Source organism: Vitis vinifera, chromosome 8 (genome assembly GCF_030704535.1).
Source record: "Vitis vinifera cultivar Pinot Noir 40024 chromosome 8, ASM3070453v1".
NCBI classification, from domain to species: Eukaryota; Viridiplantae; Streptophyta; class Magnoliopsida; order Vitales; family Vitaceae; genus Vitis; species Vitis vinifera.
In genome coordinates, this window is record NC_081812.1 from 20,217,310 (window position 1) to 20,232,754 (window position 15,445).

Consider the following 15,445-nt stretch of genomic DNA (forward strand, 5'->3'; position numbering starts at 1 on the left):
TAATCAACAATCTTATCTAGACAATATCAAGAACCACATTTATTCATAGGCATTTGGCAACCAAAGTAAAATGTCATTTCTGCACGCTTATCAAGGCAATATGGGAAAACAGTAGGTCATACCAAAGTGACCTTCTAAATGAAGTCAGACAAAGGTACAACCTGAGCCAAAGCTGTCTCAAGTCCCCACACATCAAAGCAACCGTAATGGTAATTTTAGGCCCTAACTCACCATATATCAAACTGACCAATAACAAAGGAATCATATCAGAGATTGCAGTGTCAACGTTTCCTTGTGTAAACTCTTGGATTGCCATGTTGCCTTGACATGTAGCACAGTGTGAGCTTACATGGCCATGTTGCCTTAATTGATGGTCACCTTAACACATGATTTGATACTGCATTAACTTACCAATTACCATGTAGCTTATAGTGCATAAATGCATTCATATTAGGTTCATGGCATCTCAAAAATAAGAGAATCCAAAGAAGATGACTAAAAAACACTGGCATAGAGGAAACAAAGAATATAAAAGATGTTTACAATCACTTTTGGCCAATACTGTAATAAAAGTGCTAGCTATAACAGGAGAAACCAAATTATACAAGATCAAATCTCTTCTGTTATGAGAAGGCTACTCTTAGCTAACTCAATATCTGTATGAAGAAATTTAATTTGGACCAAAAAAAGCCAGAGAGACAGGAAAAACAGCTCAAATTGACATAAGCTTTGGACCATTATCTGGCAGACCCATTCCAGCAGCCAAGTCAGCATCAAGTTGGGTATGGGGTGCAGGCCCCATCATTTGCTTTAAACTGCATCAAAAAGAGTGGATTAAAATTAAATGTTCTCTCCACAGATGCTAACACATAGAAGGGCAAGAATCAGTTGTTGCTTGTTAAAATTACTAAGTGAAGATGGTTCCAATCTCAGGTGGAATCCTGAAGGCTGGAACCTAGGTCTCTGTGTAATCCAACCATTCAGCCAACTGATCAGAATCTTTGAATTTGTGAAAATTTCTTGGAGTTAAGCTGCTGAAAAAATAATCCATGTATTTATGCACTTGTGTTACCAAAGTCTCACATGCCCCAGTTGGCTAAGGCCTAAATGAGATCCTTGGATTCTTATGCTAACAAGAGGCATCATCTATGCAATATTGATGCAAAACAAGATAGAAACAAGATTACCCCTTTAGTCGGGTCACAAGCATCATCGATGCAATACTGATGCAAAGCAATATAAAATCAAGAGGACCCCTTCCATCATGTCACAAGATTGGCCACATTGACACAATGAGTCAGAAGCCAACATAGCACCCACATAAATGACAGATGTTCTTCTCTACATCTTCTAATCAAGCACAAGAGGCATGATATGCAAGGTTTCAGAGGTCATCACAAGGAGAGACAAAGCCTTGAGACAAAGGAGTAAGGTAGACATATCATGTCGTAGGCTAGCCATGCTGTACCATCAGAATTATAGTTCAAAACTTCTGTATTTCACCTTTATCTTTTCTTCTGTTTCTTTAACTACCATACATTTTTCATGGGTCATATAGCACTTGCTGGTTTTGATTCTTTTCCACACTCCATTCTCATGTTCTGAATCTTCCTAAACTATTTATAAAATTTGATTTAAAAAAAAAACCAATTAGCTTCAATGCATTATTTCGGTTTTCATATAAATTTTCTCTGAGCTATTCAATGCACTATTTAAATTTTCAGTTCTCAACTTTCATATAAAAGCAGGGCAACAAAACTGCAAAAGCTAAAATGAAAGCAAAAACGTTAACACAGACTGCACAACAAAAAAAGGGAAGTTACCATTCTTATTAAGAAAACTTATAACATGAGCTGTATTAACTCTAAGGGTCTCATTCAGAACCAAAAATATTTTCATTTTTAAACAATGTATCATTATTGATTTAAAGATTGGGTTACAACAAAAAGTCAAAACATGGGTGCTATTCCCAGCTGATATGACGGGTACTCATCATTTATCGGAAAAATCAAAACTTTGCTGAATCAATAAAATGATATTTCTTTAAGTACGGTTCTTCCTTATTTATTCCTAAGTATTAGCCACAACCTCACGACCGCCCTTCTCAAAATATCTTATAGAATATTCTAGAAAAAACATAAATTAATCAACAATGAAGTTAAGAAGCGCATACCGCTTCTTGTGACGCTTCGTCTTGAAATGTTCATCCCTGACCGCCACATTCGCAAAGTACCGACTGAAACCAGAATTTATGAAACAAAGCAAATGTTTAGATACAAAGACACAACTTACCGCCACTCTTTTGGTTGCCAACAAAATAAAAGAACATTTAGTCCAACAAATTCTATTAGCTTGCATCTTACAAAAAAGTAAACCCCAAACCTACAAACTTGGGCACAGGTAAAGGAAAGAGAAGATTCAGAAGAAAAAGGAAAACATACTCGCAGTGCAAGCAGTAGTATTGGCCCATCCCAGGTAAATCTTCGTCAACGGGCAAGGGCTTCTTCTCACCCTCTGGCTTGTTAAGCTCGTCGTAGACGGCATCGTCGCGTGATTAACACATAGTCAAGGAAAAGAAATTAACCCCATGTCTGGTTGCAAAGAATAATCAAGAAAAGAAAATAATTTAAATTTTTTCTTTTAATTTTCTCGGCGACCAAACAGAAAAAGAAAGTGGAAGAGAACGATTGAGAAAGTAGATAAAAGGATATCTTTGAGGAGGAATTTGTCACGTCGAGCCGTTTTGTGAGAATATCTTCTCTTCTTAACCTTCCGGCTAGGGCACTTTCCGCCCATTTTTAGGGTTTCGTCTGAGACCTCTTTCTTTCGTCAGAACCCTAAATGAACCTAGAGAAAGGAGAGGAGTGAACGATTGAAGAGGGTTTGTATTTATATCTAGCCGAACGACGTCGTTCCTGCTTTTGCCTTGTATTAATTTAAAACCGTATCGCTCCAGATTTTGCTGGCCATAAAACGACGTCGTTCTTGCTTTTGCCGTCTAGTAAGACGACGTCGTTCCAATATGCTAGGCGCCTTTTAACAATCCCCTTCCCGCGTTTTTACCGTTTTACCCTTTGAGCCCTTAAGAGAATAATGCATGAAACTTGTTTATTGTCACATAAGAGAACCTTGAAATTATTTAAAATAATAATAATAATAATAATCAAATAACAATTAAGAAAATACTCTTATGTAAAATATTGAGCTCATCTAGTTATAAGTTATAACTTACCGTTACTCCTGAAGCTGAACTTGGATTAACCCATCCAAATTGCAGCTGGCCTAACTCCACCCTGGAATATCTGCAATCTTTTGAGCTAGGCTTTCCTGGATAAGGAATCAACAATGAGCATTTTCTTTAAGAACTCCATTTCCTTACCTGCATTAGTTCCGATTTGAGAATTAATCTCCATGACAAATTGCCTTTGCTTAAGAGAAAAACTCTCATCTGTTGCAGAAAATTATGTGTTAATTTGTTGATCATAAAGGTCAGTTGTCACTTGGCTGCAATGGAATTTAACTTATGACGACACAGCCATTGACTGCAAATCACATTGTGCAGGAACAATTTGTAGTGGGCACTAATTAATCACTGCTCATACAGTTTACAAGCCAAAATTCAACAACCTAAAACTAAACAACTTTTGATTGATCATGACCAATCCCCCAGTCATTGGTGGCAGATGAACCCAACCTGCAGACCTGAAAATTTACTAAAATTAAACATCAATACCTGCTATGGCAGCCATTAAATGAGGTCAACACTACGCAACAAGTTGTGAGCATATTGGAGACTTGATTATGGTGATTATGGTAATCTGTAGAGTGTAGACTACCTTGCTAGTGTCACCTGCAGACTCATCACTGCCTTGTTTCTTTGCAGTCTTATTGCTGCATCATTTGTCTTAGGCCATGAAGAATCTGGTTCCGACTTCCGACTGTTATCAAAACTGCAAATGAACTAATAGGGAAATAAAATATTGACTTGATTAAAATTATCTCTGCAAATTAACAATGGTATAATTTTATCATTCTGTAAGATTGAGCACACCCCAGGTGTCTACATTGACAAATTAGAAACCAAACATTTGAGATATAGGGGAGCAAAGAGATCAACGTGGTTCAAACTGTAGGAAGAGAGGCAGCTGGGGATTTCTTTGGAGCAGTTCATTCTTGCTTGCTTCTCTTCCCCTTCTGGTCATTAGAACTATGTTAAGTACTTCATGAGTTGATCCTTACTGTAATAGAGATTGTTCAAGTTGTAGTCTCAGGCTGTCAGTTGCAACATCATGGATTTTATCACTTGCGTTTGGTTGTGAGGGGAAGTGAATTAACAATTTTATTTTCACATGAACCTCGCAAATCCTTCTTGTTTCGTGGTTGTGCTCTTTCATCTATTGTGAACCCTCTCAAGCCACAAGACATCATTCTAACTCTCTGCAAAATTGTATTTAACTAGAAAAAAAAAATCTGAAATTAATATTGATTAAAGCACAAAATAAAGGGGAGTTTCAACCATCTTATCATGAGAAAAAGATAAATATATTCGAAAGGCAGTTGGATAACTTAAGATGGATGAGTAGTAATATGGAAAATGAGTGTATTTATTCGTAAGAAGGTAATCAGCAGAGAAGAAGACAGGAGAAAGAGATGTTTCAAATGGATGGGTTAGAAGGCTTGTTAGTGATCCAACGATTTGAGAAACAAATTGATTGGGAATAAATCTAACAAAGATTAAGAGTGACTATAACAAGAGTACTGTAGAATGGTGAAAGAGTTTATCCAGCTAACCCTAAATAGTTGAGATCAAGGTTTTATTTAATGGATCAGTTGAGTGGCATGGGCCCTAAATATGATGCAAAAAGATAAAGACAGATTAAACATAACAAAGAGGAATTTATTGATTATTTAGTGCATATTAACTCTCAATCTTTGACAAGACAAAAAAAAGCATAACCCTTAATCAAGACCTGTGTTCTTTTGAACCTGCCATGATCTCCTCTTATGAACCAGATCATAGCATCATGAGAAAACAAACAACAACCTCAAAGATCAATGAGAACAATGTAGTGTTTAGAAGTGGTACATGCACTATGACATGGGGTTTCTCGTTTTGCCTTTTCTTTTATATGCATGGAGAAGGAGGAGGGGGAGGAACCACATGATATACCAATACTTTCAAAGGCATAGTTCATGTAAGCACCAAGAAAAGCCGACTGTGCCCTTGTATAATTTTAGGAAAACTCATGATTCTGATTATATCTGCTTCAGAAATACTTTCGAGAGACCAAGAACTTGATGATAAAAGAATACCAAGAAATAGCTTCTGTCCAAGTGGGCGAACACATCCGATCATCAGATATATAAAAGGGTATCTCAAGATAAATTTCATCAATTATATGAAAGATATCTGAAATAAATGTTAAACTTGATTCTCAAAAATCCCATTTTGATCGTCACAGTAATATCACTGCTGGCAGTGCACATACAAGGAAGCTAAAGAAGACACTTTTCATATGTTAGAGAATAAAAAGAACAGCCCATCAAAGAAAATACAATTCACCGAAAAAAGGAAAAAGGAAGGGAAACCAGGTCCTCTCTCTCAACTCTTACCTTAAAGGGAAAGAGAAACTAGGCAAAAGCTGAGAAGACCCATGTGGGCTTATGTTATGCTCAAAGCACCGGAGAATGATAAAACCGAGATGGCATTTGTCTGCAACTGCAGCTGCACCTCTCTCTCTGTCCTTCTAGGGTTTAGTTACAGGCTTATCATCCAAGAGAAGGATAATTAGGAACACCAGAAAAAGAAAAAGGAAAAACACTAGGGACTGATAAAAGGTGCAGGTGCAAATGCAGATAAATGATACAAGCTGAACCCTAAGCAAAAACTTTTTCCTGAGCCTGAGAGAGGCTAGAGATGACAGCGAGCTTGAGCTTTATACGGAGAAACAGTGAGTCCAGAGGCAATTAAAGTAGTATGTATATTAGAGTGGAGAGAGAGAGAGTCACACTCACAACAGTAATTTTGGCATACAAAGGTTACAAGTTTCCAGTATTGGGAAGAGGCATGACCCGAGAGGCCACGTGATAGGAAGGGTGGTGCACGTGGGGATTGGCATCTGAAGCCAATGGGAGGGTGCCACATAGACATGAGTCCACGTGGTAGGCAATTGGAGCACATGTTCACTTGAAAAGTGAGCATATCACATCAAAATAAACGTACCCTCCAGCCAGTTGTGGTGTGTCTTGGTCACTCTTACATTGTCGCATACTTTCACTTTTTAATGCCGACCCGTTGAAATTCTTAGTCCAATAAATTTTCAAATAGTCTGTTGCTTGTTGGTTAGCAAAAGCTTTAGTTTTGTACACACAATATTGAAAATAAAGAGCAGTCCTCCTTCTGGAAAATGGGTTAATGAGATGCTGTAAAAAGATTACGTTGGGTTCTCCGAATCTTAGGAATGTGGGTAAACAACAAGATCCAAGTAATGCTAAAGCAAAGCATCATATCTTCAAAGAACTCTGCCATTATTGGGGCAGAGATGGCAGAGCTGAGATAGGTGGTGTCTAATTCAGCATAACTCTACGGCCGGGTCCACAACCAAGTATCAGAGAAATGCCCCTCTCAGAGGAGTTACTATCACACATCCTCCTTTTATCGTCAGCCCTCCACGCCTCACCCAAGATAAATTATAATGGTGGTCAGATTTTTAAATTTCATTTTCATCTATGAGTCGTTGGTGTTTTAATCAAACAAAAGGGACACCCTCCAGTTTCCTTTTTTTCATTAAACAAGAACGCCTGGTATCAAAGTCGCATCGCATATAATTTCGCTTGTTCGAAACAAGTCATTTTCAGCTATATGTGGATGGTGAGTCGTGTACATGGCTTTGGCTCCTTGCCACCTCCAGGCTTCAGGGTCATTACGTGCTCTCCTACATACGCCGCGAATGGTGCGTGTCTAGTGTTCATTTTTCTTAAAAGCCGAGGATACAAGTGAACTAATAAGCCAATGGTAACTAAAAAGAATAAAATAATATTCATATTCAAAAAAATAACTTCAAACCTCACTTTTGATATTTTTATCTTTAATTTTTTATACATAATGTGTTTGACGCAAAATAAAGATTAAGTTGTTGAAGGGTATTTTTGTTAAAAAAAAATGACGCTTAATTTTCAACAGAGGGAGATCATCTTCTAAATTTGTGTTGTGAATGATCTTTTTTTAATCAAATAACCCCATGATTAATGAATATTAATTGACTTGTTAAGCCAATACAATCCACAAGAGCAGCTTTTGCGAGATACTTGCCCAGGCAGGGCATATACTTGTTTGAAGCATAACAGCAGCATGCCGTTGCCTAATTCAGAGAGCGGACCATTTATTTGAACTTATAACAGTAAATTCAATTCAACTCCCAATCTGGGCACTATTTTTGAGTCTTCTTTGTTCCCCAAATAGACTTCCCATTAAGCTATCATTCCTTTGAGGAAAATTGGCAAAACACAGCTGCTGTTCTCCTGTTCAGAAATTGAATTTGAACTTCAAAAAAACACGAAAGAGCATTCACAAGTTCAGGTACCTTCTAAAAACAAAAGAAACTGTTGCCAATCCAGAAGCATGAACTGAAAGTCTGAAACATCCAAAAGGCATAGCCATTTAATGCACCAACCCAACCCAACCCAACCCAACCCAAGCAACCAAAATGCAAATGGGACCACAGGACTGGCATCATTAATTATACTTCCTCGATAAAAAGTCACATGTGCCTTTCCATGACTGATCCCTGGGCAAACCCAATTTCAAGTTCGTAAGACAAAGAAGCCCAACAATATCACATTCTTTATCAAGCTCTGAAACTTCAAATAAACAACGCATATTTTCCCTGTCATGCCATGAGTATAGAATCACAAGAGACATGATACTTGCCCATGAATAATACAACAAAATGTCAACAAACATTGTTGTAAGAGTACACAAGGATTGTGGATAGGTTCTTAAAGACCTAGTCCAACGGTGCGGCCATCTCTTCGTCGAAGACCAGCAGTGTATTGCTTCTCTAAATCTATCTGCAATTCCCTCTGCTTCTCGGCATCTTGGTTGTCGGGTTTGTGCTCCACTTTCACCTCGCCTTTCACACCCTACAATTGGCCATATGTACCAAGGCAACCTCAGACTCTAAAACAGTGTTAGTAGGGTGGAGAAATTTTGACAGAGACGAGAACTCATTTAGGAACAAACAACAAAGGGTTCTGTCTGATTTAAACCTTGCTGATTGAACAATCAAACAAATAAATGGAGTCTGAGAATTACCATGAGTTTGTTGAATTTTTCTTGTCTTTCACGATCAGAAAAAAGTGCTGTATCCCAATGATGACCAGACTGTAGAAATTTGAAATTTTTTTCATACATAAAATAAGAAGCCTTAGAAATGGTAGAATGATGGTGAATTGCACAAGGATTCAACAGCCTGCAACATGATTTCAAAGAAATGCTTTGTGATAGGGCCAAGGACCAACCATGGGACCTTAACACCATAATGGATAATCTGCAGCAGGGGGACAGCCTAGGAGAGTGCCCCCTGGAGACTTAAAACCTTCTCTGGTGCTTTTAGCAAAACAATTTGCCACTATGTCACCGAACAGAGCAATTTAGTAGGTTCAAGATATTTAATCATAGTTTTTCCCATCTAGATTTTGCAGATGGGAATCGGTATCTATTATTGTGGGTCTCAATGCCCTCACTTTTGCAAGCTGCAAAACACAAATATTTTGTGCTCGAGGGATCTAAGCAGTGAGACTCTGAAGTTTCAAAAATTGAAAGGATATATAACTTGAGAATGAAATACAAGTAAAATTTTACACTACCTCTTCTGCAGTAGTGCTCTTCTTACTCCCCCATAGCAGCTTCTTCTTCTGGTCAGCAGACATGTAACCCACCCCAACAAGGTTCCTATTAACTGTGTTTGTAAAAAAGCTTCCAGATGAGCAGAATACCAAGTAGGTTCAAGATTATTAGAAATATTATTGATTTGATAAATATCTAGGATGTATTTTGATGTCAGATCAACAGGACCAATTCTACTTTCTTTTTACAGCATTTGAAGGAAAATGTATCTCTGATACTGATTAATGAACCATTGAAAAAATGGAGCCACTTCAAAAAATAGTAAAATAATTAATCACCATTTATATTCAGCAACAAGGAAAACATGTCATTTCACGAAAACCTAAAAATAAACTTCATTTATGCACAGAAAAGCTCATCTCAAATGCTGAAGATGGGAAAAAGGACCAATTCAAATGTCATATAAAACTTATTAAAAATGATTGAGAAATATGCAACAAGAAGCAGTGCACTCAACAAACTTTGATGAAGTAAATATAATAAAAATAGATGTTAAAAAATATCAATAATGCAGCACGAAAAATATCAGAGAAGCCAGTCAAATGAATTCTAGGGTCATCTGGAGTTTGGATCAATTTGAGGCATTATGTACCTAATTCAGCAGCTTTCATTGCAGCAATTTTTGCAGCATTTAGATCATTAGCAACCTCAGAGTTATTAAGAAAGGCATGTTCTGGTGTCACTTTATCAGCAATGTCTTGAGCCAGCTTGGAACTTGATGACTGCTTCATATCAGCAACAGCAGTGGAGAACCTGGAAACTAATTGACCAACAACAATGCACATAATCAAGAGGATTATAAACTATTGCAAAATAACCTCAGCAAATATTAGGAATGAATACGATAAAACATAGCTAACAAAACATGATAAGACAATTACCATCCTTCCCATAATCAGTGCTCTTTTCCAAGCTAACCAGCTTTGGCTTTTTGGCTGCAGACTCTTGATTTTCACTTGCAACAACAGTTTTATCTTCAAACTGCTCCCTAGATTCTCGGTTGTATCTGTCCTTGTGCCTGTCAGTTTTCCATTCATCATATTTCTTCTTTTCATCTTTGGGCTGTTTTTGACCATCCACTTCCTTAGGTTCATTTTTATGAACTTCTTTTGAGCGATATCCACCACTGTCCCTTCCTGAAGTTGAGTCATTTCGATGCCCCCTAGATTCTTCATGGGAGATTGAACGGTCACTTTTGTAATCTCCTAAACCCCTGCGATAGTCCTTTCTCTCATCTGGACCATCTCCATCCCTCAAATGCTTATCCTGCTCCCCAGCCTTACTATCTTCAAAATTTGAGTTAGTATGCCTCCTACCAGATCCAGCTCTATCAGATGATAAATCTTTATCTTTATATTTCTGATGCTCTAGAGATGAGGTTTCTTTCTCTTTATCCTTGCTCCTATACCCTGCATTATCATGTTTATCTCGGGAATACTTGTCCGTGCCTCTGAAATAGTCTCTTGTCCTACTGTGTTCACTTTCTTGCCTTACATGATCAGAATAATTACCAACCCTTGATTCTCGACCAGAACGAGAGGATAAATTATGATGATCTCTATCCCCTTCATCTGCTGCATGTTTCTCTTGTCTAACATGGTCATCATACCTATAATGACCACGGGAACTCCTGGAGGACTGTCGATCAGAATGTCGATATGAATCAGCAGTTTTGCGATATTGACTCCGACCAGCATCCCTGTCTAATTCTCTCCCATCACCCTTCCTTCTTTGTCGGCGATCAGAAACTTTTTCAGAATCTTCCTTTGAAAATATTGGACTAGAGTTATGCTCATGTATAGGACTCCCTGCAAAAAACATAAAAAATAAAAAAATAAAAACAAAAATCATGGATGAGTTCCAAGACAATGAATGATAAAAATGAGCAACCAAATCATCTTTGAACCACTCTGAGATCTAAAGAAGGATGTGATACAGTTATCTTCAAAACACATTCATAATTCACAGCTTTTTATTTCTCCGTACACACAGATGGGGGCTGACCAAAAAATTAAAGTTCACACACATTTTAATAAGGTGCCTACTGAAGTAGGAGGCACAACCCAAGCACACAAGAAGATTTTTTTTTTGGATAGGTCAGCCCAAGTACACAAGATATGGAACATTAAAAAGTAAATACAGCAGGGCAAAAATCAAGATCCACAATATAGCACTTCACATTTTGCTAAGCTCAATAAAACTCAACATAGGCAAAAGAATTAGAAGAGGAAAAAGAAAAGGGAAGTAAAACCACCAGATGGAAAAAATAAGAAGAAAACAAGGGAGGCCTCAAGGCTGAATACAAAACTTTGAAGAGTATTTTTAAAGCCAACTCAGACCGCTCCAACCAGTCAAATACTCTTCCATCTTCCCAATGCACCAGGAAAGGCACAAAAGAACCATTCTCCCGATATTGTTCCTATCCTTTTCAACAAAACTGCTATGCCAACCACCCAATGTATTTTTAGTATAGGGAGGCAAACTCCAAATAAGAAAAAAGGCAAAGACCACAAATTTAGGAACACACCACACAGGGGAAGAAAATGACTAGCCGACATCTCCTTCTATTTGCACAAACAACATTACTTCACCATCATCCAATCCCTTTCCCATAAGATGGTTGACCATTAGAATTTTCTCCCACACTGTTTTCCAAACAAGGAAATCAACCTTACATGGAGCATATGCCTCCTACCCCCCTACCTACTAGGGGATAAAAGGCTAGCAAAAAGACTTCACTTAGAAGCATCCTGACTTAACGTCCATGCCAGCTTCTCTTCTAATTTAGCTAACAATATGGTGAACAAGCTAAAAGTGACACAAACAGCTCCAACTCCCCATCATAGAAGCTTCTCAGGAATCTTGGATTCAATGACCCTATCTCATGCAACAGATTAACTACGCAAGCATTTTTTGTACCCCTAGCCGATACCATAAGCGTAAAGATTATTGCTAACACTGAACCTTTTTTATTCATCAATTGCAACATTCCCCAATAATTGTTAAACCGTTTCAAATCTGACAGTACCAATATCTCTCTATCTAAAACTACTAATGTGCGTATCTATCAAAAAAAAAACTAATAATGTGCATAACACAAACGACGAATTCAAACGACCTCAAGTTTTGGCTTCAGCAAAGAAAGTGATGAATCAACATAAATCATAAGTCCACCACATATTCTATTAAACAGTGATGATCATCAGATGCTCATGTTCCCTACACAAAGCTAACCAAAGATAACATGCTGGCAAGACTATGACTTATCATCCTGCAACCACAGGAAGGTAGTTTAGACTTTCCAGTAATATGTTAGTGTAATAGCAAAAAAAATAACTACATTCCAACAATATTAAAGTACAGGAAGGTTGTTTAGACTCTCAGTTATATTGGAATCATCAGGCTTAGAGATGAACAAAAATAGTAAGGATCAGAATACAAATCCATGAACTGACCACCAGATGAAGATGATCCACTAGTTGGAGAGCGGCGTCGGTATTTCCTGTTAGTTGCATCATTTGTAGGTTTACGAAATGCTGTCTTTGCATCAGCCTTATCTCGGGGTGGAGACTTCAAGCTTGAATCCATTAAGGCAAGAATCTGACAGTACCAATATTTCTCTATTAAGCATACATGAAATCAGTATTAAAATAGAGAAATTGCAATCTGCAATTCAATAAAATCATGGAAAGAAATTATAACAGTGGATAAGAAAACTAATGCTGGTATAAAAAAAGCAATTAATGGTCCTCCTTGCTGGATGGTTTAGATCGTATCCAAATAGTTAGACCTTTTTTCAGGAGTTAGGTGCGTAAGTCAGCCATTTCCATAATTTAGGAAAACTGTAGATATAATAAAAGAAAAGGTTTCACTTATCAAAAAAAATAAAAGAAAGGGTTCCAATTCTATTATGCCATTATAACAGAAACTAGGGTTTTCAATTCATTTTGAATGACAAGGACCCACTTTTCTGAAACGCTAAATGTAGCTGACTAGATTCTCCGTATTCGGAACCAGGAAGGCTGGTTTAGGTTGTATGGAATTTGAATTGGAGGTCATAGCTCAATTCCATTATTTGGTTGCTTTATACACCAAGGAATTTGGACTTGAATTTCACAGAACCCCAAACCGAAATAAATTGGAAAAAAAAAAAAAGGAAAAGCAACGCAATAAATCGAACCCAGTTAGGAAGAACCAAACGGGCTCTAAAGAGATACTAGACAGTCACGCTCGTATTCGTTCTTAAGGCAAGAAAAAATCCAAAATCTTCAAAACTTCTATCCAGAAAATCGTAAATTTTTTCCTATGCCTAAGCCCCTGTTCGGTTGCTGAGAAACCCCAGTAAAACAAACAAAAAATGACCATTTCAATTGAAAACAATCCTCACGGACAAAAAAAGAAAAAAAACAAAGATAAGTTGATCAAGACAAGGCAAGGCAAACAGGAGGAAGAATAAGTACCTGGATGATGAGCGGCACCGCGATAGAGATTCGTTGATGGGGAAGATGAGTGGAGCTAGGGTTAGGGCCTGGGTGTCGCAGGAGGCCTTTAAAGTTCAAACATTGAAACGCATATTGGGATTGATCTATTGTTAATTTGGGAATTGGGGGTAAGAGGTGTACTTCGTTTTCTATCCCAATTCTCCCTACCCCCGTCCATATATTACCACCTGCCTTCCTACGCGGCTAAGCCTCACCTCTTTTTATATTTTATAAATACAATATTTTCTGTTTTTCATTTTCCTTTGGTTTTTAAATCATTTAATTTAAGATATAAAAATAATTAAATGATTTTACCTTTTTTTATCCATGGATACTATGAACTAAATATATTAAATTAATACTAATTTCTTTAAAAAAAACTTTCCATAAAGGGATTCTCTATATCGTATTCGTTTTACAAAATATCTCGATAGGAATATAGATGCTTTATAGATGTTCTATTGAAGGAACACATAACTTTAATGAATATTAATGAAATCCATTTATGATATCTTAAGATATACAAATTTTATCCTATGAAATCTCATTAGTCAAATACGATTTAAGTGCGTGAAAAATAATTTGAACTTAAGTGCACTAACAAATACCATTATACATTTAACCCTAGATTGCTTTAAGTTTTTAAAAATCTAAAGTCTTCACGATATTGACTTTCTATTATTGTTTATTGAATTTTTTATGATTTTTTTTATAAATAAATTTGAAAAACTTAATTTGATTTGAACTATTAGTATCCTTAACTTTGTTTTGTAATCATTAAAACTTGATTAAGAGAATCATCAACTAACACTACATATGAAAAATACGATATTTAAAAACAAGATTAACATGACATTTGATAAAATTGAAAATAAAGTATTAAAAAAGTTTAGTAATGAATTAATAATATTAAATTAGTATAAGCCAAAAGTGTTTAATATTGTCTTAATTTAAATATTGAATTTAATTTGACGTTTGATAACGAAAACAATTAAAGTTTGAAATGATTTTGTATATAATATTTTATGGTGATAAAAACTTATAGTACGAAAGTGTAACAACTATTTTACAACAATAATTTTCTTTCTCTCATCAAATTTTCATCATTTTCCTTCTTTATATTTTAGCTTTCTAATGTATTTTTACAAATTTTTTCCAGAAACAAATGTATTAGTAATACAATCTTAATAAGAAATCAATCAAAATAAAATTTAGAGTAAATTATAGGAAAAAAAAAAGGTTATGCACCATAAATAATTTTACACAATTGTCACCAAAATTTTAGAAGATTTAAATTATAAATTCTCATTTAAAATTTAAAAAATTTGTTTTTTTAAATGTTTTAGCAATATATATTTTGAATTTAATATATCACAAGTAAATGTGAAATTAAAACTTGTTGTCAAAACAAAAATAATAACACATTAATGATTGCTTTTATATTTCAAAAATAATTAATGAATAGTTATACAATAAAATTTATTTAAATAGATTTAATATTGAAATAATATAATATTTAAATATGTTATTTTAAATTGTTTTTTATAAATTTACAGTAGTAATTTTCAAGTCATATGGGTAAGGACATATTTTTTAAAGAGTTAATTGATTAAAAGAGTCATTAAAATCAAATTTAGAAGTTTAACTTTTCATGGTCTTTTATTTTCATTTCGATAAAATTACCATCATTTTTTTTTTATAATTTTTTTTTTCCTTTCAAAATATACATGTGAATACTTAAAATAGTAAGAACATTTATGTAAAAAATGAGTTATCCACCAAATAAAAACACAATAAATGTTAAATTCACAAATACGAGGATTGTTTAATCCTTTTAACCAATTATTTATTTTTTTAAATATGAGGTTGATTTTATTTCACGAGATAAGACTTTACCTATATTCATTATAACTTTAAGACTTATTATTTAATATTAAAATATTCATTTTTATTTAATGTGATATGAATTTATCATTTTTTAATATTTGTATTTAAATTTTAATAAATATAAGTGGCATCCATTATTTTATATTTTTGTTATTAAAGATCCTTTAAT

At 35.4% G+C, this 15,445-nt stretch overlaps 2 protein-coding genes across 5 annotated transcripts; both read right to left on the minus strand.

Moving 5' to 3' along the window:
* Nucleotides 1-492: 492 nt before the first annotated feature.
* On the minus strand, nt 493-2,939 carry LOC100262388 (uncharacterized). The gene is made up of 4 exons (XM_002270895.4): nt 2,712-2,939; nt 2,442-2,550; nt 2,174-2,236; nt 493-815 (listed from the first exon to the last, which is right to left on the minus strand). Exons 1-4 carry the CDS (start codon nt 2,794-2,796, stop codon nt 713-715), a joined length of 360 nt encoding a protein of 119 aa, XP_002270931.1. The 5' UTR covers nt 2,797-2,939; the 3' UTR covers nt 493-712.
* Nucleotides 2,940-7,707: 4,768 nt separating this feature from the next.
* On the minus strand, nt 7,708-13,594 carry LOC100257160 (uncharacterized). Of its 4 annotated transcripts, none has more exons than XM_010655673.3 (7): nt 13,369-13,594; nt 12,364-12,508; nt 9,790-10,716; nt 9,501-9,668; nt 8,869-8,960; nt 8,315-8,383; nt 7,708-8,179 (listed from the first exon to the last, which is right to left on the minus strand). In XM_010655673.3, the coding sequence occupies exons 2-7, from the start codon at nt 12,494-12,496 to the stop codon at nt 7,736-7,738; spliced, it is 1,833 nt and encodes a 610-aa protein (XP_010653975.1). In that variant the 5' UTR covers nt 12,497-12,508; nt 13,369-13,594; the 3' UTR covers nt 7,708-7,735. The 4 variants fall into 4 exon arrangements, with proteins under 4 accessions (XP_010653975.1, XP_010653976.1, XP_002266542.1 ...); XM_010655674.3 differs by having other exon boundaries at nt 12,364-12,528; nt 13,369-13,586; XM_002266506.4 differs by having other exon boundaries at nt 7,822-8,142.
* Between the last annotated feature and the right edge of the window lie 1,851 nt (nt 13,595-15,445).